Source organism: Pieris rapae, chromosome Z, assembly GCF_905147795.1.
Source record: "Pieris rapae chromosome Z, ilPieRapa1.1, whole genome shotgun sequence".
Classification (NCBI taxonomy): Eukaryota; Metazoa; Arthropoda; class Insecta; order Lepidoptera; family Pieridae; genus Pieris; species Pieris rapae.
In genome coordinates this window covers 11532371-11557231 of record NC_059534.1, presented here as the reverse complement: position 1 = coordinate 11557231, position 24861 = coordinate 11532371, and the positions used below count along the sequence as shown (strand labels likewise).

Genomic DNA, 24861 nt, shown 5'->3' with positions numbered 1-24861 from the left:
CAAAAACAATACTCTTACACAATCCCATTTCATTTTGTTTTCAGTTAATTATGTAATTTTTATAAAAAGTATTTTTAAAATTTCGAATGATTTCTGAATTGTTTTGGGTATCCAAGTTAAACCTGGCTTGTTAATGATTCATATTTTTATTCTACAGTTTTTGTAGAATTTTATAATAGCATTAGGATATTGCCAACGCTGATCGAAATCAGCGTTGGCAATATCCAGATAGCACAGCATTTTTATTAACCAATAAAAATTTATGAAGATTTATAATTCAATATATTAATTATTCGAATCAGCAATCAACTGAGCCATGTATTTGATTAGTGTTGCTTAGTTACTATTATAATAATTACTGCTAAAAAAAGGAAATCCGTGTAATGTTTAACGAATAACTTTTATATATAATTCTTAATAAAGGCTCCCTTGACATTCACTCAGTGTTAGCTAAGATAAGAAACTCAAATATTATAAATTTGAAAACAAGTGAATGCGCAAAGACCCGGAAACATCGATCTCTTTTTTCTGCTCTATTGGTTATAGGTAATAAATTTTGTAATTTCGCGTATAAATTGAACACTAAAACAATGCTGACAATACATATGGTAAACTGTAATTGTGCCTAAATCATCACGTGTACATAGTGTCTACAAATAAGTGTATGCTTTATCAACATTGGGTTCAGCCGGCATTCAATATGAGTTTATTATATACGTTTGACTTGTCAAAGGCGTAATTGAAAGTTCCTAGACTAATATTGGTCATAAATAGCGGGCACTGTACGTATTGAAAATTAAATGCAGTCAATGTGTACATAAACGTCCCACATGTACAACCGAGCAAATAATACCACAATATTCTGGCTCAGGTATAAAAATTGGGAATTACAAAAGCTGCAGAATATAAAAATATGTATATAATTTTTAAATAGGTGGCAGACTTAGCACAGGCCTCACCAGCCACAGTTTCCCGATGTGGAATGGTATACATTGATCCCGGAGAGATTGGATATCTACCATACGTCAGATCCTGGCTGGATCAGGGAATCGAGAAGAACCTCTTCACTCAAGAAAACTCTGAATTTATATACGAACTCTACAAGATGCTAGAAGTTGGAATCATACATGTCAATACTAAATGCAGTGTCGGAATTAAACAGGTCCCACTAGAATTTAATACATAGATTAGTAATGGCTTCCTTGCTTAGCAATTTCTTATTAGTATCGATTAAACTACATGTGCTGTTGGGTATATAATCAATTAAAGCAGTAAATGAGTATCACTAAGGCTAATCGTTTATTGAGATCATTTATCAGTAAAATGCATACTTTGATGAAATGTTTAACTTATGTTCCTTCAAAAATAAAATAAAAACAATCGTACTCTCTTTGCAACAATATTGCGATTAAAGTAAAGTGTAATAAATTTGTAACGATATTAAGATAATATACTTAGTTAAAAAATAATATACTTACTGAAAATTTTGGTTGGTTTGAAAAAGTGTCTATTAAGGTTGAGGTCGTGTTCTAGGCTTTGGAACTTTAAACGTAAAATTTTGATGAAAAAAAATTTAAATGTTTCTTGCTTTTAATAAACTAATAAACTAATAAATAAATAGAATCCGTCTGAAGCTATATTATACAATTCTTTTTACAAACCAAGTGCATATGACAGGTGGACATTAGCAAAATATCAGCCCTATGCTACCTAATGGGGGCATTACTATCTGAACCCGGGGAACGATTTTCGGACAAGGCAGCCGTAAAGACTTATATCGCATATTGCTTCATATTCTGCTACGTGTGGTGCATTGGAGGGAACATCTTGGAAATGAATAGAAAGGCTTTTGAGGAAGTGATTAAGAGGCAGTTTGAGGCTTTTGAAGAAGCTGAGTAGTATGTGTATTTGTTTTAATTTATTTATTGTAAACTAGTTTTTATTGAGTTTAGAATATAAGTTCGCTGAATCATTCAAGTCACAAAAAAATAAAGGTGTATGTTAGTACACCTATATTTTTATAAATGCTATATTTATAAAACTATAAAAGTCACAATTTATTAATAATTACTTTTTTGGGAAGAACTTTATAAATATAAGTTTAATATAAATTTATTTAAAATGAGTTGTGCTTTTGCAACCAGTTCATGCTTTAATAATACAGGAGTATTGGAAAACTGATCGTTTGATGTGCCTACAGCAAAGTAAATGTGCGAAAGCGCCTTTATTTGACTTCTTTTAGGTTCATTTTATTTGGTATTTATCTTTTTTTTTAATTTTTATATCTACTAAATAATGTAGCTTTTTTTTTACTCTTTTTAACGTTTACAAATAATTAAGTTCGATCAAGTAAATGTAATAATCAAACGATAGCTAAAAGAGAACATTTTTATTATTTAATATTTCCTACCGGTTAATATCATATCTACACTTTTCTTATTATTCGCAGTTTTCCACAAGGTTTTAACTTTTTCGATATGTATATGGACACAAAGCATCGCAAATTAAAAGTATGGGCGGAGATAATTCCAGAATTTCTTTACGACTGTAATAAGCCGTTCTTCGAAACGCTTGTGCCTACTATAGACACGGTGCGCTACGGCTATTTATTTGAGAAGCTGCTTAGTGCCGGGAAGCCGGTTATGTTTACTGGCAACACTGGTAAGTAATAAATTTTCCACAGGAGCGCATTCTAAGACTTCAAAGATTTTGAATGAATTCTTTTCTCAAAATAGATATTTATTTTACTTAATGCTTTTTAAAATTTGTCTCGACGTGATTTTGTCATAAGCGATGTAATTAATTACTAGTGATTACTTGTCTTGAGACGTCACGTTTCTGATTGACTTATTTCCTCGGTGTGATTTATTTCATTTTCTTTTTCTTTGACATTCATAAGTGTACATTATGTTACCTACATGAATAAATGACTTTTGTTTTGTTTGTTAACTTCAAGCTTTGAGAATTTATTCTCGACAGTTTTGTAATTTAGCCCAATAGTATAGCTGTTTAAATATTAAATTATTCTTGAGCTCCATAAAGCATATTTTGCAACAAGTAAATTAAACATTCTTCAAGGTAAAAAATATTTTAACAACTGTTTTGAAACTGTGAAAGAAATTTTAGAAGTCAGAATTGTGTACGCCACACTGCAAAACATTAAAAACAAAAATTGTTACCAAACGAAGTGACTGCGTCACCGGCGTGCGTAATTACTCATTGTGCCAATCTTATAGCGTCATAGTCATGTTTAATAAGATCAACCATTTGCCATTCAAGGTGTGGGAAAGACTGTGATAGCTGCTGAGATACTAAACAAAATGTCTACCTCTGGTACCTATATCCCGGTTATTTTAAACTTCTCAGCACAAACTAGCAGCGCACGAACACAGGTTTGAATCTCAATGACTAGCTTTTACGCTTGCTTCACAAATGATTCAAACTCCCCATTGTAACGTCATAAAATGTATTGTTACTTCTGCGTCTAGAAATTGTAGGCATCCCAATTCTTAAGCACTGATCTCGAGATTAAAGCAGTAATGCATATAATTGTACAACATACACAATATATATTTATTAAGATTACTCATCAAAGCCCAACAATGCACCCATGGATCAAATTATGGCGAGTTTAAGTTGTGTAAAAAGTATTACACTTGAATGTGGACGATTAGCCGTGAAATATTATAAATTAATTCAAGAACTCGGTTTTTAACTAGGAAGTGATTGAACTTCGACTGGAAAAGCGACCGCGTAAAGCCATCGGTGCTCCTCTTGGCAAAAAAGTGATCATCTTTATTGATGACGTCAACATGCCCCGTCTAGATGTGTATGGAGCTCAACCGACGATTGAATTACTGAGGTATTTGGGATTAACTTATTTAATATTATAATTAGATGAGCAATGTAACAACAACTGGTAAATTTTATAATTTAAATAACTCTAAATGTTTGTAATAATATAATAGTAAAAAATAACAAATATAAACAGCTAGAAGATATAAAATATCACACTCCAAGTCCTTTCCATATACATATAACGTTTTCTAATAATTTATTATTACATTTAATTGTTTATTAGTAGTTAAAAAAAATCTTCTAACCTTTAGAAGTTGTATAGGTACCAGTGAGCTACTTAATCTTCAATACATTTATAGAAAAGCAAATGAGTGTCCAGAGTGGTTAATTAATCTATGATAGATTTTATACGTCTACTCCGGTGTTTGGCGCCTGTAATTTCACGCTTCGCTATAATAATGTCGTCCTTACACAAATTGCCGATTCTAGCGCACCGTAAAACGCGCGTAACAAGGGCCATAACGCGGAATCAGATGCACAACTGAAATCCCAGCCTTACCAATATGTAACGAGCTAAGTCTTATAGGTTAACACTCGAAGGTTAAAACGCGTTCGCGATTCTGCCTCAAAAAGAAAATGAAATTTATTTGATATAAAGGTTTTATAGTTTGGCACTTTTTTTAAATCTGATTTTATTATTTAGACAATACTTGGACTTTGGTGGCGTTTACGACCGAGACAAATTGTACTGGAAGGATATCCTCGATGTGGTGTTGTCATGCGCGTGCGCACCGCCTGGAGGCGGGCGGAATCCTCTTACTGCGAGATTTGTTCGACACTTCGCAATGTTCTATATTTCAGCACCGAACTCAGAAGCCATGAAGACAATTTTTAAAGTGAGATTTACTGGATTTTTTATTTATCGATTAATATATGTGTATATATATATATATATATATATAAATCATATAATATTATATATAATTTACTAACTAATAATTCCCTCCGCACTTTTCTAGCCGTAGATGACGATCTTATCATTCATATATATTACTATGTGTTGTTCTTCAGCCATATGTACAAAGTGTTCATATTCAATTAATCCTTTATTATAGACTAGCCAGCCCCGCCCGCTTCGCTGGTCGAATTTTCAAAGGAAATAAAGTAAATTTTATTCATATTTTTTTGCTTTTTTTGTTAATTTTTATGTTTTTTTCTGAAATTTACAATATTTTTCAAAGAAGAGTCAAATTCACTTAAAATAAAATTTATTGATATAATAAATTATTATTATTATTATAATAAAAATAAATGTTGATGAACAACAAAACAAAGAATAAATGGAAAAATTATCCAATAGAAATGGTCCGATTCATGGAGAAATGAGTATTAATCTTCCTCCATCTCACATTCGACGACTCGTCGCTCGTAAGTTGAGTTTGCCGGGACGTAAAACATACTCGTTAACACGTTAACATAACGGGGTTGAAACTGAAAACTCGAAATTCAAACGGCGAGTCATTTTGACCGACATCAAAGCTCTGACCATACTGGCAGACCGCGCGAACCATCAGCACCTTCAAAAAGTAAAAAAAATATATTATTATATTAAGTTCCAGGCTGAACACAGTGACATGAGAAACCACAGAGAAAACTCACGCCAGTACAATCGGTGATAGGCAAATTTTCATTAATCACTAAAATTCTTCCTACCAAATTTGGAATTTATAGGAGCTATAGTTTAAAAACGGGAATTGTTCATTGTTAACGCCCCCGCAATCCCCTTGGGGGGATGAATTTCTTAAAACCCGTTTTTAGTTGACCTCTACATAACGAAAGTAATATTCCTACCAAGTTTCACATTTCTAAGTACTATAGTTCCCGAGATTTCGTGATGAGTAACTATAGAAATTGGAATTCTTAGCTGAATGTAAAAGAACATTATCCGTTTAGTAAACTCCGTTGCCATGGAAACAAAAGAATCAAGAGAAAACGCTTGCAATTAGCGGGATAAATGTTCATAAAAGTAAAACAGCAATAAAAAAATGAAGGAACGTTAGAATTCGAAAAATAAATAGCCATAAACCATCTAGGAAAAATTCGCATCGAATAGTGGTAGTTTCATGTCGATACGATCAGTGGCTTAGGCGTGAAAGAGCCTCAAACGAAGACCATTTTCATTATATATATATACTAGCGGATCCGACAGACGTTGTCCTGTCTATACGTCTTTCATTTGAAAATTGCAAACTTTTTTTAATAAGCTAAAACATTCTGGACCATTTTGATGAAAATTATTATTCAAATGTTATGACAATATCTAACGATCCAGCACATGGTCTACAATAACACAATGATAACAAAACTTTTTTTTTAATTTGATCGCAGCGCTGTCGGGACAGACTAAAAATTAAAATTAAAATTCGAATATTATTTAAAATTTGACAGTGCGATGGTAGCGCCGTCTGTCGGATCCAATGTAAAACATTCCAAAATCAACAACTACTAATAAATTAAAAATTAATTAAAAAAACATTGTCCAGCGGACAAAATTGTGAATCTAAACCATTCCCAGATCCCCTTGAACACACACAAAAAATTTCATCAAAATTGGTCCAGTCGTTTAGGAGGAGTTCAGTCACATACACACGCACACAAGAAATATATATATATTAAGATATAGATTACTATAGTGAACGTGGTAGAAGCATTACGAGGGTTCCGTGGTAATTAATGTCATTCAAATCACGTCAATGTGTGGTGTCGCTTCTGCCTACAATACATAATAGACTGCTAGTTTGCGATTATATTCTGCAGGATAAGGAACGGTTTATCCCACGATATGTTCCTATTTAAACAAGAGAAAAGGAAACACATGAGGCTGTGTTTCCTTTTCTCTTGTTAAAAATACAGCGTATGTTTTGTAACTGGGTTATAATAAAATAAAATATTATGTATTACACAATATTATATGTAATATTATATCTTGTTTGTCGTATTAAATATATTGCACAAGAATTTACAAAAATATTTTTAAAACATCAGGTAGCACAACTTAGTCGGTATGAGAATTTTCTTCGGATTCGCTTCTGTTTCTTGACGCCATTTCGTTCCTAATATGCCAAATGCACTACAATATACCAAATGCTTGTCAGCTTTGCTATTGTGAAACGTTAAGTTTGGAGTGACTAGACAAGCTTTGTTAAAGAGAGCATTGAGAGCTTGCATTGCATGCATTCAATTGTTACATCAGTAAGCAAGACTTTGACAGATGATTCTCAATAATTTCCGACACCAGTATAATGTTACTGACGTATCGGGAAGCTGCTGTGACTGATCGTTCTGTAGGTCCGATCAAGTTCCCACAAATTGGATTTACATCATAACGTTGATTAATTAACAATGCATGGCAGTCTAGGGGACACTTTTTAGTTTTTGTTTGTTTAGAGAGTGAATTCACTTTTAATTGGTGTTTGAGAAATTATTTTAGCTACAGTATAGAGATTAAATTTAAATGCACAAATTATATAGTTCCGTCTATACTGCAATTCAAACTTAATGTTTAAGTTTTATTTGAATGAACTTAATTTCAAATGAGTTACTATGAGATAGCTGTACTGTCAATTACTATCTTTAATAAAGTAGAACTCCATCTCGACATGAAAACGCCTAACGAAAACCAAATTTCAGGCGATTCTCAATGGCCACATGGAAGACTTTGTTACCGAGGTGTCGGTTCTGGGGGACCCAATTGTAAATGCGGCGGTTGATGTTTACCTAAAAATATGTGCAGAATTGTTGCCGACACCAGCGAAATCCCACTACGTGTTCAATTTACGAGACCTTTCAAAATGTATGCAGGGTGTTTTGCAGGCAAATGCGGCCTATATGAGATTACCGCAGGCGATGTTAAGGTTCGAAAATTGAGGTTTCAATGGTACTAATTATCAATGGATTGCAGGTCTAGTGTTTACAGCTTATTCAACGTAGTTGAACATTTGCAATACTATATATGCTCATTGTTAGATAACAATGTGTAGGCAGAATTTTTTGTTATATTTTCAGTTTTATTCGTAATTTTAAAACTATTCTCTATACTATACTATCTAGTGAATTGAATGTATATTTATATACATTCAATTCACTAGATGCTGCCTACCATCTTTTTTGCGTGGGACTGATATAAAAGAAATCTGAAATGTTGTATTCAAACCCGACTTTCAGGTACATTTGAATACATTTTTTTACGCACAAAAATGTATTCAAGGACGAGCTAAGAACCCAACTATCTAATTTTATCTGCCATATTATTTCGGTGATTGCTAGAAAAAACTAAAATATCTGTATTTTCAGGCTATTCTACCATGAGTGCTTACGCGTGTTCCACGATCGTCTCATCAACATCGAAGATAAAAGTTATTTCTACCACCTTATGTGCAATATATGTAATAAAAATTTCCAGCAACCGATTCTTGAAATACCCGAAGAAGCAATTATTGAATCACCGCCTGTTCTTCTCTTTGGGGACTTTCTTAATTCTGCAGTTCCAAAAGAAAATAGAACCTATCAAGAAATCCCTGATATACAGAAGCTAATAGTAGTTTTAAAGGTATAATTATTGAATTTTCACTTCTTAATTTTTATTTAGAAATAAATACTCTGATGCCGAGATCTATAGAGCGCGCTTTGACTTAGCTCAAACTTTACTAACGAAAAACTTAGCTTAGTGTACACTTAGCATAAACTATGATTTGGTATTTATAGACATTTTAACGGTAAGATTAAGCTAAGTACAAGCTAAGACAGAAAATGACAAAATACAAAGTGATGTTTCATTTCACGGAATACCTTCTTTATTATTCTTTAAAAAAGTATAACAATAACAAATATTTAAACGTCTAAAACGGTACACATTTATTGATATCTATTTATTTTATTATTGCAATAACTAGAATTTTACAAGTTTACCTTTAGAAAAATTATTTAAAAGTTAAATGACATAATTACAGAGATGACAATAATTTTTTGTTATGTAGAACGGATCGCATTGTTATGACAACTTGTATTTACAATTAAAAATTTTCAATCGCTTTTTCACTTTTCCTGTTTCTGTTTGTGTGAGCTTTTACAAATGTTTAATTATACTTTAAAACAACGACTGGCTTTGACTTGGACCTGGACCTAGCTTTATCGAAAGTGACATAATGGAGAATATAGAGAGAGAGTTCTATCTTTAATAGAAAACATTGAAAGGGTAGGAACTGCAGCCGATATGAATCCCCGAATACCAAAAGTATATGTTCGGAACGAACACAACCAAAGTGAAGCTAGGACTACGGTCAAAATTGAAAAATACCAGTAATATAAATATTGCTTATGCAGTACTGCATAATATAGGTATAGAGAGATGGGATGCTTATGACGATGGCAATCTTGCTGATCAGACACCAGAAGTTGAAGAACACAAAAACAATGAAATATATCCTACCGGTCTAGCATTCCGGCAATCCGTGATTGCCCAATTTAACTACGTTTTTGGTAATAAAGAAAATCAAACAAAACTTATTGTATTTTAACCATTTATTTTCCGATTCTTTTTTTAACTGTAAAGCTTCTAATGATAATTTATTTTTTTGTTGAAGAATCTATTTCTAACTGATTTTTTAATTTTAAATGTTCCATTTCTATCTCATATTTTCTTTTGTTGTTGTCCAACTCTTGCCACAGCAATTTTTTTTAAGGTCCTCAAATGAAGGTTTATTTTTTCTGCTTGCTGATTGACTTTTAGTGGTGAATTCAACACTGGTTTCCGTCAACCCAGCTTCTTCAGTCTAGTTGTGGCTTGTTCCCAGCTGATTTACGTATTTAAATGTGGCATCTATAGTGGACGCTCTTGCCCTCTTTGGTCTCCAGCTTTGACTATTATAGTCATGATCAGTACCAGCTAAAAAAGTAAACAGTCTTATAAGTAAACATTTAGGAATGTCTTTTATTGGCTAAGATGCCGCGGGCTTATACCTAATTAGTGAATGAAGTGTATGAAGATCTTTGTATTTATCTTACAGCATATTGATATTTATAGATAGTGTAGATACTTACAGTATGTGACACGGTAGAGAAGATTAAATATCTAAGATATTAATATTTTTAGGCAAACGAAAATAACAGATTTGAAGCGAGAGTTGAAGTTAGTTTGAATTTTGTTGTCAACATATGTCACTGCTATAGGGCAGATACGACAAAATAAAAAGTCAAGTAAAAGATATGATGGCAAAGTAAATTTTGGGCCATTATTTTTGTTAGGTTTATAGTCAAAGTTTTTGGTAAGTCGTCGATTTCGTGGACTTGAGATCAAGCTAAGCCAACACTCCCAGAGATTCGTAGTTTGCTCTATAAATACCAAATATGACTTAACTCGATAGTTTAGTCTGAGCAAAGTGTAAGTGCGCTCTATAGATCTCGGCATGAATATTTATAGACAAAATTTTACAAACAACAATAAACCAGTTAAAATTTTAAAAAGAGAATATAAATTTTGAATATAGTTTTATAGTAAGGATTATATGAGTATATATTATTATCAGGAATACTTGGATGAATATAACTCTACTGCTCGGGCGGAAATGAATTTGGTACTGTTCAGAGACGCCGTAGAGCACGTAGCTCGCGTAGCAAGAGTGCTACGAGCTGAGAGAGGTCATAGTTTGATGGTCGGCCCTGGTGGCTCTGGTAGAAGATCCGTGGCGACCCTAGCGGCCCACGTTAATGAGTGCAAGTGAGCAACATTTTGGTTGTGGTTGGCGAATATTATTGAATTTTTTTATAAGATTTCTAAATATGTATCCTAGATCTACTTGCAAAACTAGCCTTAACCAAAACACATCACACGAAATAGTGAGGCGATCAGTTAATTTTCTGTAACATAAACAAAATAATTGAGCGCTTGCATTAGAATCTGCTCATTTAGAGAAGCCGTACAAATAACACGTATGTTCAAAAGCTCCAATCGAAGTTTACATTGAAATATACTTCTCAAACGAAGGGCAACCCTAGCACCGCTCTTACTAAGAGCTTTATTCCATCCACATATATTTATCGATTTCAGTTTGCAAGGCATACATTTACATTACATTACATTATTCATATATTTTTATCAAATTGACAAATTGAACAATTTTCTTACCTTACCTAAATTCTAAATTAATGTAAATATCTTAAATCAGAGCTACAAAGGTACATTTATTGCTTCTTCAAATATGGATACATATAAATGCAAATCTTGGAGGTACGGAGTAATTTTAAAAAGTTTAGAAGTACATTCCATTTTGTTAAGGACTATATATTGAGTTGGATAATGTGACTACTTTTTTCTTTAAATTTTGTATATTAAATTTTCAAATGTATAAATGCATTGATAAAGATTTATGCATGAAAAATGTCATCAAGATTTAAAATATTTAATAAATAATAATAACTAGAGATAGTTAGATTGTTTTAGCTTGAAAAAAAGACCTTGTAACGTTGCGAAACAGTTTTAAAAACCATTGTTTTTATTTACTATTATTATTTTCATTCACGTATCAAACTTGATTGCCAATCAAAGTAATATTGTTTTAGCTATACTTGAACACCTGTCAAATAATCGCCTAGAATCTCTCTATTACATAATGTTAATATCTTTCTTATCAACTTATTCTTGCAAAATTCTAAATTTTATGAATAAGTTTTAATAATGAAATATTGATGAATAGGCTTTCTTCATTGGTTCGATTAATATTTTCCTTTATAACTTCTGCCCACATTGGATTTATATTTTTATTCCAGAAATTAAATGATATAAATGAGAACATTGATTATATTTACTAATGAATTGTTAAAATAAAAAACCTGTGAAATATGTTTCGTTTATTGTGCTTGAAATGTTATTTTTAAAGGTTGTAATAAAAATAGTTTGGTAGTCTATAAATATAGGAAATAATTCAACAAACTATAATTATACATATTAAAAATATCAATTTTAAATGAATAATATAAAATAATAACATTTAATTGATAATAAAAGAGTATTTACTGTAAGAAAAGTTTATTTTTTATATAGAACAGGGGGCAAGGGCTGGGGGTTTTTTATAGAAACGGGCAGGAGGCTCACCTGATATTAGTACGAGAAGCGTCTCTTTAAATAGATCGCAAATATATTTATTAATTAACACTTCGTAACATTAATACACAAACAATATAAAAATTGAATATAATTAAATGAAAAGGAGTGCAACTGGCGGCCTTATCGCTTTCGAGCGATCTCTTCCAGGCAACCACTGTCACAACAACAATAAAAAAATGTTAAATAATCAATAATGTTGAGAGATCGACTGTAGCAAAACATTTTCTTTCAATACAAAGAAGACGATATTTTAATTATGAATGTATTAATGTCACATACTGTTAACGTCCATGTCACTTAAGATCCGAAGACTAAGAAAATTTTCCACATATGTGGGTTGTTTACTGTATATCAGGTGTCTCTTGTTCAAGGGCAAACAGGGGTTGTCTCTTGTTCTACGTACATGCAGTAAAGTTGAAATTAATTTGAGCTTCAAAGTGAAAATATAAATGTGACTGGAGTTGTTTAATGCCGAAGCTCAATATATTTAATAATCAATACCCATCCATATTATATGTAATTAAACATTTTAGATAACGCTTCCCAGACTTATAAAATTACTATGACTTTATCAAATTTTCAAAATTAGCACTTTAAAAATTAGGTCTACTAGTTCCACATTAGAAAAGCTTAAAGAGATACGACTATAACAGGTGCATGGGAATGGAACTGAAACGTAATTATGACACTCCGGAATTCCACGACGATCTTCGTAAGATGTATATGCGAGCTGGGGTTGGATGTGAAGACACTGTCTTCTTATTCACTGACACGCAGATTACTAAAGAAGAGTTTTTGGAGGATATCAATAATATGCTTAATTCTGGTGTGTATTGATCTCATAATATTTGAGTAGCATTTAATTTTGATCAAATATCGAATGGATATTAAGTTATTTCTGGCTATCACCAAAGAAAAGGTCTTTCAAAAATGTTCAGTGGAATCTTCCCAGTTACTAAATTCTAATCATCGTAGCTCATATCTATTTTTAATATTTATACAATGAGTAACCGCTTGGTAGGTTCTGACAATTGAAACAATGAAAACAACTTATTAAAATTGAATTACTATTATATTAATAGAAAACTTTAAATCATCTAACTAAAATCCATAATGCCGTCCATCGTTATACATTTAAAAGAAATACTTTTATATCTTGTTATAAAGTTCGCATTAGTTTAACATATTTACGATAGTGAGTTAGGAAAAATTACAAAAAAAATTCTAACAAATGCTTAGCGAAGTAGTGTTATCGATAAAGTATGAAAGATTTTTATTTCCTCTTCTTATTGCTCTCTTATTCCTATTTTTCCAGGAGAAGTCCCAAACCTATTTGAAGGTGATACTTACGAGCAAGTACAGACGGGTTGTCGAAATGATGCGGCAAAGATTGGAATAAATCCAGCAGACAGAGACTCCGTGTACTACTTCTTCATCAATCGCGTCCGTACGAAATTACATCTATGTGTGTGTATGAGTCCCGTCGGTGAAGCGTTCCGGTAGGATTTGTAGTTTTTATTACTAAATGTTGATTTGATATTTTTATACAGTTGGTTTTATAAGCTTGTTATTGTTTTTAAACTTATTTATTATATCATTTTGGATATTTAGTTAAAGCATATACATTTAAAATTCGCAATTTTTTTATTAAAAACTCGCAATAAGCATAAAACTTTCGCAAATAATACTTGTCTCTAGTTAGTTGAGATTCATATTTGGAGAAAAATAAAAATACAATTGTATGATATCAATATATTGGTAGATTCACACGTCAATTAATACATTTAGGGATTAAGTTATATTCGTAGATTATAAACATGGAAACACTGTTAGACAAAAGAGACCTTGAAGGATTTATCCTGCGGCGCTGGTGCAGTAGTACTTCTTCCTTCTTGGCATTTGATCGTTACCCTTCTCCTCATCATCGTCCACGTCTTCTTCCTCCTCCTCCTCCTCCTCATCTTCATCCTCCTCTTCACCCTCCTCTTCGTCCTCCTCGTCATCTTCATCTCCCTCAAAATAAATATTATATTTTATGACATACAGCTGGCCGCAATGGGGACAACGAATCTTGTAAATCATCTCCTCCAGTTCACACCAAAACTGGTGTAAATATATTAGCACATTCTGCATCAGAATATTCTTCTGTTCTTCCAGGTTGCGCATGGCTGCCACGAGCTGCATACGCTCCCACTTATCCTTAGCTTCCTTGTTAAGTACTAGAAGAACATTCTTCAGAAAATAATATTTCTTTAGCTCGTCGTCGATGTTGATGCCGTTGAAAACGAGCGAGATTTTAAATGGTCCATATGGGGGCTCTCCCGTAGGAAAGATGAACTGCATTTTATCCAGGTCAAAGATGTAACGTAGATTCACGTGCATTGTTATTCAAAGTTACAGGAGTCAATGTTAAAACAGGCGAACTGGTCAAAGTCTAGCGTGTTTATCGGAAACTGTATTTCAATTTCTGCTTTTATATTTTAAAGACGACATGCGCATAATACAGGTCCTATTTGCGACTGCGTATTACGAATCTAAAGCATCTAGGATCGTATTGATACTATACCCAGAGTTAACAATTGAACAAAGTAAACTTTTTGTTGGCAACATGTTGTTCAGACATGCAACAGGTAGTCCAATGAAAATTGTTTCCAGAAAATAAGTGCTCCAATGAAAATTGTAATGGTGATACCAAATCATATAACACGATGTACATGTCTGGTTTTTACTTTCATATACAATTATGTAAATTTGTTGCGTAATATACAGTTCTTATATGATATTGGGAAACAATTAGGCTGACAATGAAAGTAGTAGCGTCTGCTTTCTATACACATACACAACAAATACCTCTCGGCAGGACATGTTTATTTTTGTTTTGCATATAATATATTTATTTTACGCGGTACACGGTAAATCAGTTTTTTAATAAGTAAAAAAGAAAATAAATTATATTTTTTTTGTTATTTGTGTACAGTGATAATTCCATCAGTATTTCATTTAAAGTGACTTTAGCATCTGCTTCTTTCTCAATTATTAAGAAAGTAGGTACTGTATTGGAATACAGAAGATGTTTATTAGTTTATAAGTAAATTTAAACTACTAGTTTGTATTAGGTTAAGTTATTTCCATAAAAATATTTTTGAACTACGATTAAACATTATTATTTTAAATAAATCATAAGTAAAAAGGGAGCGAAACCAAATTAATTTTTTATAAAAAAATACAGGCGCCGTTGTCGTATGTTTCCGTCGCTTGTGAACTGCTGTACCATTGACTGGTTCACAAAATGGCCACCAGAGGCTCTACTTTCCGTCGCTGAACAGTGCCTACAGCCTCTTGGAGCGAAAGATATTATACACAAGATCTCTATGCTATGTGTCACAATGCACCAGGTACTTTATCGCCAAAGTCTAAATTTTGAATAGACAATTATTGATTGGAAAATACCTTTTGTATAGAAATAACTTGTAGGTTTGCGTCGCGAGTGGGAGTTGTAGAAGATTTTTGTTTAGTCTAGACCTTTGATTGTAGATCTTAATTCTCAGGAATACTTTGATTTCAGTAATTGAATTTGTTACTAGATAAAGATGTGATGTCTACGTTGGAAATGAGCTATTTTGTTTTTCAGACTTTAAGCTCTCTTAATAAAAAACATTTCTGTCAGTCTGGTAAAAATCATTGATAAAAAAAATCAAATATTTCTCGTGTTCTTATAGGACGTAGACGTAATGACTGATCGATTGTATGACGAAATGCGACGTTATTTCTACACAACACCGAGTAGTTATTTGGACCTATTGAAGCTGTACCTAGGTCTTCTAGACAAGAAACAACAGGAGATAATACGAGGACGCGACAGAATCTCCTGTGGACTACATGTAACTATAAATTTAACTAAGTTGGGATTTCCTACCCACTATGCCGTATGCTAAAACATTGATTATACAAAAATGTACAAAGTTTTTTTAGGTTTAAAAGTCATTGTTAAAAAGTTTTCGAAGCGTACCTACAATATAAAATAATAGGACCTTTGTTCAAATACAATTTCTTCGCCTGAATTACGATTTACATAGTATACAATAAATTATAAAGACACAAAAACCTGGAATAGACTTTAGTTATAAACGAAATATATAATGATGAATGACGAAACAAGAAAATAAGATTGATTGATTGAACGTATGCCCCACTAAATAATATTCTAACAAGTTGCTGTGCTAGTGCTAAGTTACCGTTAAGTACTAGCAACATACTTGTAAGTGTGCTCGGACAAGAATTTCCTTAATACAAATCTTAAAACATTCATTCTAAAATCTCGGGTTCTATAGTCGATGCATTCGACACATTGAGAGTATATAATATTAAACATTAATAATTATGTCAAATCTAAACACATTTTAAATAATAACTATTTTGGGAGAGAAACTTAACTTTACATATTCATCACCGCGACGCATCGATGGGCAGGAGGCGACACAAATATGTTTTTCAAATAATGCTTAAGACAAGGGAACAGATTTTGCGTAATATGTTAATTGTCTATTTGTTTACTTTGTGGTTGACTATTTGATGTCAGTCTTGTCTCAAGGTGTTAAGCAGTTAGTTTAGTCATGAACATGTTTAGAACCTTATGATATTATTTATGAGTGCGTTCGTTCGGGGATTTTGATTTGACATTTAATCAATTAAACGACGTGTTTAGTGACATTCACGAAGTGCATCCTCGTAATAGTAACGCATGACTACTAAATTTCACTAACATCACCTCGATGGCTGGAAATCTTCCACAATCCGTTTCACAAGGCTTTTTATTTTGCGAACTAACGAATTGTGACCGACTACCGGCGGGGGTCTTCCCTGACGACTTCCAACCATTCCAAATTCGAGCTTTTCCTCCCTTAAAGGTCGGCAACGCACCCACTAAAAATCGGTGTCTATGGGTTGACATTACTGCCTTTTTGGGCGTCCCTCAGGCTCGTTGGCACCCTTATTATATAAAAAAAATTCATTAACTTAATCTTAACAGTCAAACAAGTAGCCGTATTGGTCTCATTGATTTAGTTTGTTGTAAAGCCTTACATATGTTGTGTACAAAACGTGGGTAATAAAAAATTATATAGCTGTCTTGGTAACTTAACTTAATTTTTTTTAAATTAAAATTTATTTATTTGCACGCAGTACGAAGTGTTGAATAAATGATTAACCTACGAATAGAAAGAACGTGAGCAAAAGTGCGAGACACATTTAGAGAAATTAATAAGAAATCTGAAAATAATAATAAAAAATATGAAACTTCACCTAACGAACAGAGGTGAATATCTAAGTTAGTAGAAGTTAATGACATTTTTTAGAAACTATACGAGACATACGAAGTAGTCGGCGTGATGGAGCAACAGGTGCGTGATATGGAGCCAGTACTCGCTAAGAAAGCTGAAGAAGTAAGTGACGATTTTTATTTAATGACATCTGGCCTAAAAATTTAAAAGTTACAACGTAAGGTCTTTTTGTGTATTGATAAATATTTGAAGTTAGAGAAGTTTATCTTATTTAGTAATTGGCTTTATTTTAGGGCATGGCGTTAGTAGCCCGTTTGAAAGTGGAACAGAAGGCTGCAGATGAAGTAAAGCAAGCTGTCATGAAGGATGAAGCGGCAGCAAAGGTAATGCCATTCTCATACGGGTAATCGCGTTAATATTTAATTAAGGGAAAGGGCAATATAAACATTTATGAAACACATAAAATTCAACACATATAGCACAACAATCAACACTTTCTCCTGTATTATATTTGTAAATATTTTTATAACATGTTATTAATATTTCTATCAACTTAATACTAATGATACGACTTTTTATTTCCTGTTTTACAATAGTTGGTAGTTGTTTTATAGTAACTAAAAAATGGCCTCTTTCCTGGTGGTCTTTTCCATTGGGTAACTTGTATGTTCCACTTTCTGTTACACTTTCTTGCGACATGAACAGCCCAGTGCCATTTCAGTTTTTGAGCAAAAGTTCAAAAAAAGATTGTAATCAATCTCGTTCTTGTACTGTCCACCTCGTGATCGCCAAGTCCATCTGCGGGTTTATTTTTTCTTGAAACAGGTAATTATAATTGTTAATTCATGTTCTATCACAAAGTTAACATTCTATCAACTTATTCAATAATAATGCAACTTAACTTAACAAGAAAAATGCCATCCTTTCAAAGTGTAGGTCTTCCATATAATTAAAATTTATAAGTGCAACAAACATTATTTTAACCACCTCAGGCGTATGACTTTATAAATCCCCGCATTATAGTCGGCAATTCCTAGATAATGACAATTTAGTTTTCAATATTGAATCTCCATAAATAGCCCTGTCCACGCATAAGTCTTTCAGCTTTTGAAACACGTGAAATATTAGGATGTTGCGAAATTGTTTTCCTTTTGTGAAATTGAAACATAAAAACAAGCTTTAACTTTCGCTTTGTACACAACAAACCTTTTGTGTACATTTAAGTTTGCAAACTTAATTAACAAAAGACCTTCATATAAATTTCTTTTCAATTGTTACCGACAAATGTAACAAAAATAAATCCAGTTTTTCTGCCTACGTCAATTGGCTTTCGACTTTTACATTTTTTTATGTCTTTAAAGTATATAAACGTCTCGTATTTTGATGGTTATGTTTTTACACGCAGGTTATTAGTGCAATCGTTGTATTATATGATATCGAAGCCAAGATTCGGCCTACGCTCATTATGGGTTTTCAACTATCGAGTATCGACTCGAATTAAATCAATTCAAAATCATTTACTTATACAATGTAAACTTAGGATCGTCGAAAAAGAAATACATATTAAATGCTATATGTTACTTACTTTTCATTTACTCTCAGTTCTCAAATCAAGGGCGTAGAATAGATTTTACTGCCAGTTTTTCTCTACCATCTTATCTAATTATTATATTTATATTCAGTCTTTTTAATCGCCAAGGTTTTTGTTTTACACAATGTTAGTAAGCTGCAATCATTACACCATGTACGTTTAGTGAAATATTTCTTGGATAGAATAGCGCAAGATTACATATGCTATGGCACATACTACAAAATTGTTCTAGAATAATACTTCACATTTCTCATTGTAAACATATTCTACTGTCACTGTACAGGTTAAAGCTGAAGAAGTAAAGCAGATCGCAGATGAAGCAAAAGCCGATCTGGCTCTTGCGATGCCAGCTATGGAAGCTGCACAAAATGCCCTCAAAGCCTTAAATAAAGCAGACATAAATGAATTAAAGGCTTTCCAAAAGCCACCCGCCCTGGTGCGCTTTGTTATGGAGCCCGTCTGCATACTACTCGGTGCTAAGTAAGGAAACATTTACACCTAATACGTATTAGCGAAAATATTATTTTATTATTCTTATAAATTTTAAAGTAAATATAGTAATATTTACTTGAGTTTTATTCTAAAGTTGATATTTATAAATCACCGATTTACGCCAAATGCGCTACGTATTTTAAGTGAACCTAGTGCTATTTTTAGATTTCAACCACTAAATCAATGAAGTAGATGTGTTTGTATCAATAACAATATTTTAGGCCTGATTGGGACTCAACTAAAAAGTTGCTGGCAGATGTGAATTTTATCCGAAATCTAGAGGAGTACGACAAAGATCACATACCTGACGCCCTTTTGAAGAAAATCAAAGTATATCTTACCCATAAAGATTTTAATCCTGACACCGTTGTTAAAGTTTCCAAGGTAAGAACTTACCTACCTCATTGTGTCTACAATAATTGTGGAGTTTCAGTCTTATTACAATGTATTTAAGTTCCTGTTTTACGCTTCGTCTTTTCCATCAGTTCGGCCACAGTACACACATTACAAACTAGGTACAAGAGTCAAATAGGCATGTACGTAATGGTTCTATTAATATTTATAATATTTAAAAGATATTTTTGTTATAGGTATGCCGTTCGATGGTGTTATGGGTGCAAGCGATTGATATGTATGCAAAAGTATTCAGAGTCGTCGAGCCAAAAATTTTAGCGTAAGTTGTATATAATAAAAAATAATAGAATTAATATTAAATATAATAACGAAATAATTTAATATTAAACATTTCGTGCGTGAGTGAATCCCATATTTAAAAAGCTCTTTCATTTTACCGAACCGTGTATAAGGAAGAGACTGTCGCCGCACTCCCTTACAATTGTCCTGTTGTCCTCTGCAGGTAGAGGTGATAAGGAAATAGACATTGAAATTATACCCATAAAAATATTACAATCCCTTCCCATAATACAACTATATAATATAAGCTATATATAAAATATTTCTTATGTAATACCTACTGTTACGTGATGTTGATATTAAGTTATCATTGTTTTCAATAAACAGTAATTCAATCTTACGTTACACATGATCTTAACATGAAAGCTTATTTCATGTCATCAGCACACAACGGCTTTCACATCTACGTTGGACAGGCTTTTATCTATCGCAAGTTTTAAAATTAACGCCATTTTCATGGAAAGATTTTCTTCGAGATGTTATTGTAACTCTTATTCTGTTTTTTTTCTAACTCAGCAACGATTTTGTTTATTACACCACATATACTTTTTAACATCTTTTACGAAGAAAGCCTTGAATTATACACTAAGCTTCCTTAAAAATCCGTTTCCAATCATTGTTTTCGCTAATTAATTAGGTATTTTGTTGTTCAACAATATTCTAAGTATCTGCCTACTTGTCTGCCTACTGCCCTCGGCTTAATGATGTTAAGTGTTTAATCTTTTAATTAATTAGAAAGGAATGTTTGTTTATTATTTTTTTAAATATCATCTTGGATAGAAATAAACTCGTACATTTCGTTTAAATGTAGTGAAAAATAAATAAATAAAATACCTATATATACACATTGGTCGTGGCAAATAATATTGATTATTATAATAAATATCATTGAAGATAATCAAATATTGATTATTTGATTCGAATAATATTTCGAATAATAACAGGCATAAAGAAGCTGCGGCCATTTTGAAGAGTGTAATGGCAGTGTTAAGAGCTAAACAGAAGGAAGTTGAGGCTATAGAAGCACAGCTAGCGAAAATGTTGAATGAGCTTAAGGTACATAACAGACTTTATGAATCTATTAAATCTTGGGAGGGTCAACGGTTTTCTTTGATTTTACCTCCCTACTGCCAAACATACATTAAATTAGCGGTTAATGTGAATTTCATGTTTAACCGTCAAACCCTCTGCAGACGACGAATATTGTTTGTGCTTAGTTATGTTTTTTTTTATAGAACAGGGGGCAAACGGGCAGGAGGCTCACCTGATGTTAAGTGATACCGCCGCCCATGGACACTCTTAATGCCAGAGGGCTCGAGAGTGCGTTGCCGGCATTTTAAGAATTGGTACGCTCTATTCTTGATGGAACCTAAGTCGAATTGGTTCGTATTGTGTAGTGACTACTGCAACGCACTCGTCCTAATTCATCACTTAATAATAATTCCGTGCCCTGACTGAATACGCATATACATAATATTCTTGAACGCTGATGAAACAATGAATTTATATTTTCAATATTTGTAAAGGTCGTCGAAGAAGAGCGCCAGAAGCTGCAAGCTGATGTTGACTTAGCCGCAGCGAGGTTGTCGCGTGCAGGAAAATTGACGCAGGCTCTGGCTGACGAGAAAACACGTTGGGAAGAAAGCGTGCAGGTAAAACAATATCGAATATTAATAAAACTGTAGTGATTAATTTTCGATTCTTCGGATAAAGTAGAATAATTAGACACTCACGCTAAGGCTTCACGACGCGGTTTACACCCGCGCCCGGCGGTTTGCAGGTTTTTTTTTAAAAGTCACGAGACCGGAGTTTTGTGCGGTTACGATTATCGCCCGCAAACTAGGCGGTTGATTATCGCAATACAGACGGGAAGAAATGTTAGCAATAACTGCCCACTGCGTTCGCCCGCCAACCGATCGCAGAGCGCGCGGGAGCAACCCGACGGTGCAGCGGGACCCGCAAACAATCGCACACGCCGCAAGCATGACGCGTCATGAAATGTTAATTTAATTTTCTGCATAAATATCTGTATTCTACAAAGGCTGCGGGCCCGCAACCACGGCGGGCGCGGGTGGAAACCGCTTCATGAGTCCTTAGCTTAAAATCGATTTTAAAAACTCTCAATTCTTCAGAGTAAAAGTGTAGTACAGTAATACCCCGACTTACGCTACCTCGACTTACGCGAATTCGGAGCTACGTGATTTAATTTTCTCGTCTATTCGTTTTTTGATTGAACGCCGCGCAGTTAAAGTCAAGCGGCGGCGTTTGTTTCTGACTCCCCCCGCCCGCATTATTATTCGTTCAGTTTACAACAGGCACAGACGTGTAGTGATGTAAACTGTGTAGGATAGTGATGATGTTCAAGAGCTTGTGGATTCACACAATGAGGAAGTCACAAATGATGAGCGTCATATCAATGCGTGAACAAGAGGAAGAAATTGATAATCATGGTTCTTTGGATCCAGTTCAATTGGAAGATCAAATGACAGTTGGAAACTTGACAGAAGCCCTCAGTTCGATTGAAAAAGGGTTAACAAGTTTGGAAAGCATAGACTCCAATGAAGAGCGCATTTTTGTTACAAAACATGGAATTAAAAAATTACTAGGATGCTATGAGGATATATACGGGAGAAGAAAACGACTTTGTAATTACAATTTATAGAAACCTTCTACATCAAACTAACTTCGGATTGCGTTTATACACTCTATTAATATAGTTTGTCATATTATCTAGAATGAGATACTAATTATTTCCTAAATTATTGTTTTATTTAGTCTCCAGTCCCAATTAAACATACTTTGTATGTCTTTATATGCAAATTTGTACCCCGTACGCGAATTCGACTTACGCGGATAGAGCTCAGTCCCACCTATCGCGTAAGTCTGGGGTATTACTACATAAAGTTAATTATACTACATGAAGTGCTTCGTTTAAGGAAATATTATATTAAGACAGATGATAATTTTACATCTTTCAATATATATTTTACCCATTCATAGCCAAACCATTTTAATGCGTTTTAATGAAACAAAGCCATATCGAATTGTAATATAAAGCTCTTCAAGTTAAGTTATTGTTATGTACGCAAACAATGTTTTTTTCGCTGAAAATCGAACCATGGACCGCGAAACCGCTAAGCCGATATAACTTGCTCTATGAGTTGTATTACAGACGGCAACGTACAAACTCAAGTGTACAACCGGTGATATAATTATTGCCTCCGGCTGTATCGCCTACTTTGGCGCATTTCCTTCCCACTACCGACGGGAACTTGAGAGCAAATGGGTCGAACATTGCCACTCACTTGAGATTCCCTCCTCCGATAGTTTTGAGTAAGTAAAGATTGACTTAATTGAATGTTCATGATCGACAAGTTCAACTATTGAACATTGACAGTAATCGATGCTGCTATCTTTGAGTTTCACAAATATGACTATGATAAAATAACACTCATTATCCATATTCCATCCGTTTTCCAATTATTGCAAAATTATTTTTCGAGATGTATTCATATTTAATAAATGTGCAATTTTGAAAATGCCTTAAAAAATGCAATGTCTTTCATCAATATCCCTTTGCTTCACCTATTTAATTAATTTGTTAATTGCATTTGTGATTTGCCTGTTTTAGCTTAATTCAGGTTATGGCTGATTCATACACTGTACGAACTTGGAACGCCCAAGGACTTCCACGCGACGCTGTTTCCACCGAGAATGGAATATTAGTTACCAGAGCTGGAAGATGGCCCTTGACGGTTGACCCACAGGAACAGGTATGAAATTTACGTAATCAATATTTTGACGTTTTAGTTGTTTTTCCGTCATACGACATAATTTTCTTATAATTGTTATACATATTTGCCGAAAGCTATGCAGATAGCAAGTGTAGCTTTGACTTTTTGATTGTAACATAACAACAGATGTTAAGGCGATTCCTCAACATCCACTCTTTCCATTAGCTTACGTAATTATAATGATATTTTAAAGTTAATTGAGTTCTAGTCGAGCATTTTCGAAGGCCGGCATAAATTTTTATTTATTTCTTAATGAACACGTTACTCATCAAAAATGACAAAATATTATCATGTACAACTATGACGGGCTTATAAAGCAGGGAGAATCTGGGTAGGTACCCATCTACTACACCTACCTATAGGCAAAAGCTGTGATAAATTATGATATATCATAGTTTTCATAATTTTCATACAGGCAAACAGATGGATCAAGAGTATGGAGAAAGAGAACGGACTACAAATCACGAAGCTTGTGGATTCTGGGTACTTGCGTATCTTAGAAAATTGTATTAGACTCGGTTGGCCGATGCTTATAGAGGATCTTGGCGAGCAGCTCGAAGCAACTCTATCGCCTGTCTTGCTTAAACAGACTTTTCTTCAGGTAAAAGGTTTCCTTTTGTGTATAAAGCACATTTTTCTTTAACAAACATTAAAAGTGGAACAATAACATAAATACAATGGCTGGTCAGGCGCGTGACTCTTAACCCTGAATTCGTATCGGCACGTTTCGTGTACTGTAAGGCAACGCTATTTTAGGACTCGGCTTTTTGTTAGAAAGTCATTTAAAGGTCTTTACTTGATTCCACCCGAAACACAAGATATAGGGTGGAGTATTTTAACACCTAGAAGGGAATTTATAAATAAATTTGTTTTATTTGCAAACGTACAGTAACGAAAAACATAAGCTAATAAACAAAATTCTCCATTAGATTATTATATTTTGTCATGTCCGGCGAAAGTATTGGAAGCGGCACTTCAAAAATGCATATTTAATCAAGTGAGTTCCCAACTATCAGAAGCGCAACACGGGTTTCGGCCTATGAGGAGTACCAC

The 24861-nt window shown here is 33.3% G+C and overlaps 1 protein-coding gene across 1 annotated transcript in view; it reads left to right on the top strand.

Annotated features, from left to right (window-relative positions):
• The window catches only part of LOC110995312 (dynein axonemal heavy chain 6), a 53346-nt gene that overhangs the window by 18282 nt on the left and 10203 nt on the right, over nucleotides 1-24861 (top strand). The window contains 23 exon segments of the mRNA XM_022262407.2: nucleotides 935-1162; nucleotides 1678-1898; nucleotides 2450-2661; nucleotides 3280-3392; nucleotides 3720-3862; nucleotides 4502-4694; nucleotides 7489-7712; nucleotides 8152-8407; nucleotides 10383-10573; nucleotides 12613-12785; nucleotides 13275-13458; nucleotides 15189-15354; nucleotides 15679-15840; nucleotides 17314-17400; nucleotides 17532-17621; nucleotides 19113-19309; nucleotides 19543-19705; nucleotides 19912-19994; nucleotides 20959-21070; nucleotides 21541-21666; nucleotides 23187-23347; nucleotides 23646-23787; nucleotides 24224-24409. Coding sequence (XP_022118099.2) covers nucleotides 935-1162; nucleotides 1678-1898; nucleotides 2450-2661; nucleotides 3280-3392; nucleotides 3720-3862; nucleotides 4502-4694; nucleotides 7489-7712; nucleotides 8152-8407; nucleotides 10383-10573; nucleotides 12613-12785; nucleotides 13275-13458; nucleotides 15189-15354; nucleotides 15679-15840; nucleotides 17314-17400; nucleotides 17532-17621; nucleotides 19113-19309; nucleotides 19543-19705; nucleotides 19912-19994; nucleotides 20959-21070; nucleotides 21541-21666; nucleotides 23187-23347; nucleotides 23646-23787; nucleotides 24224-24409 — 3813 coding nt within the window.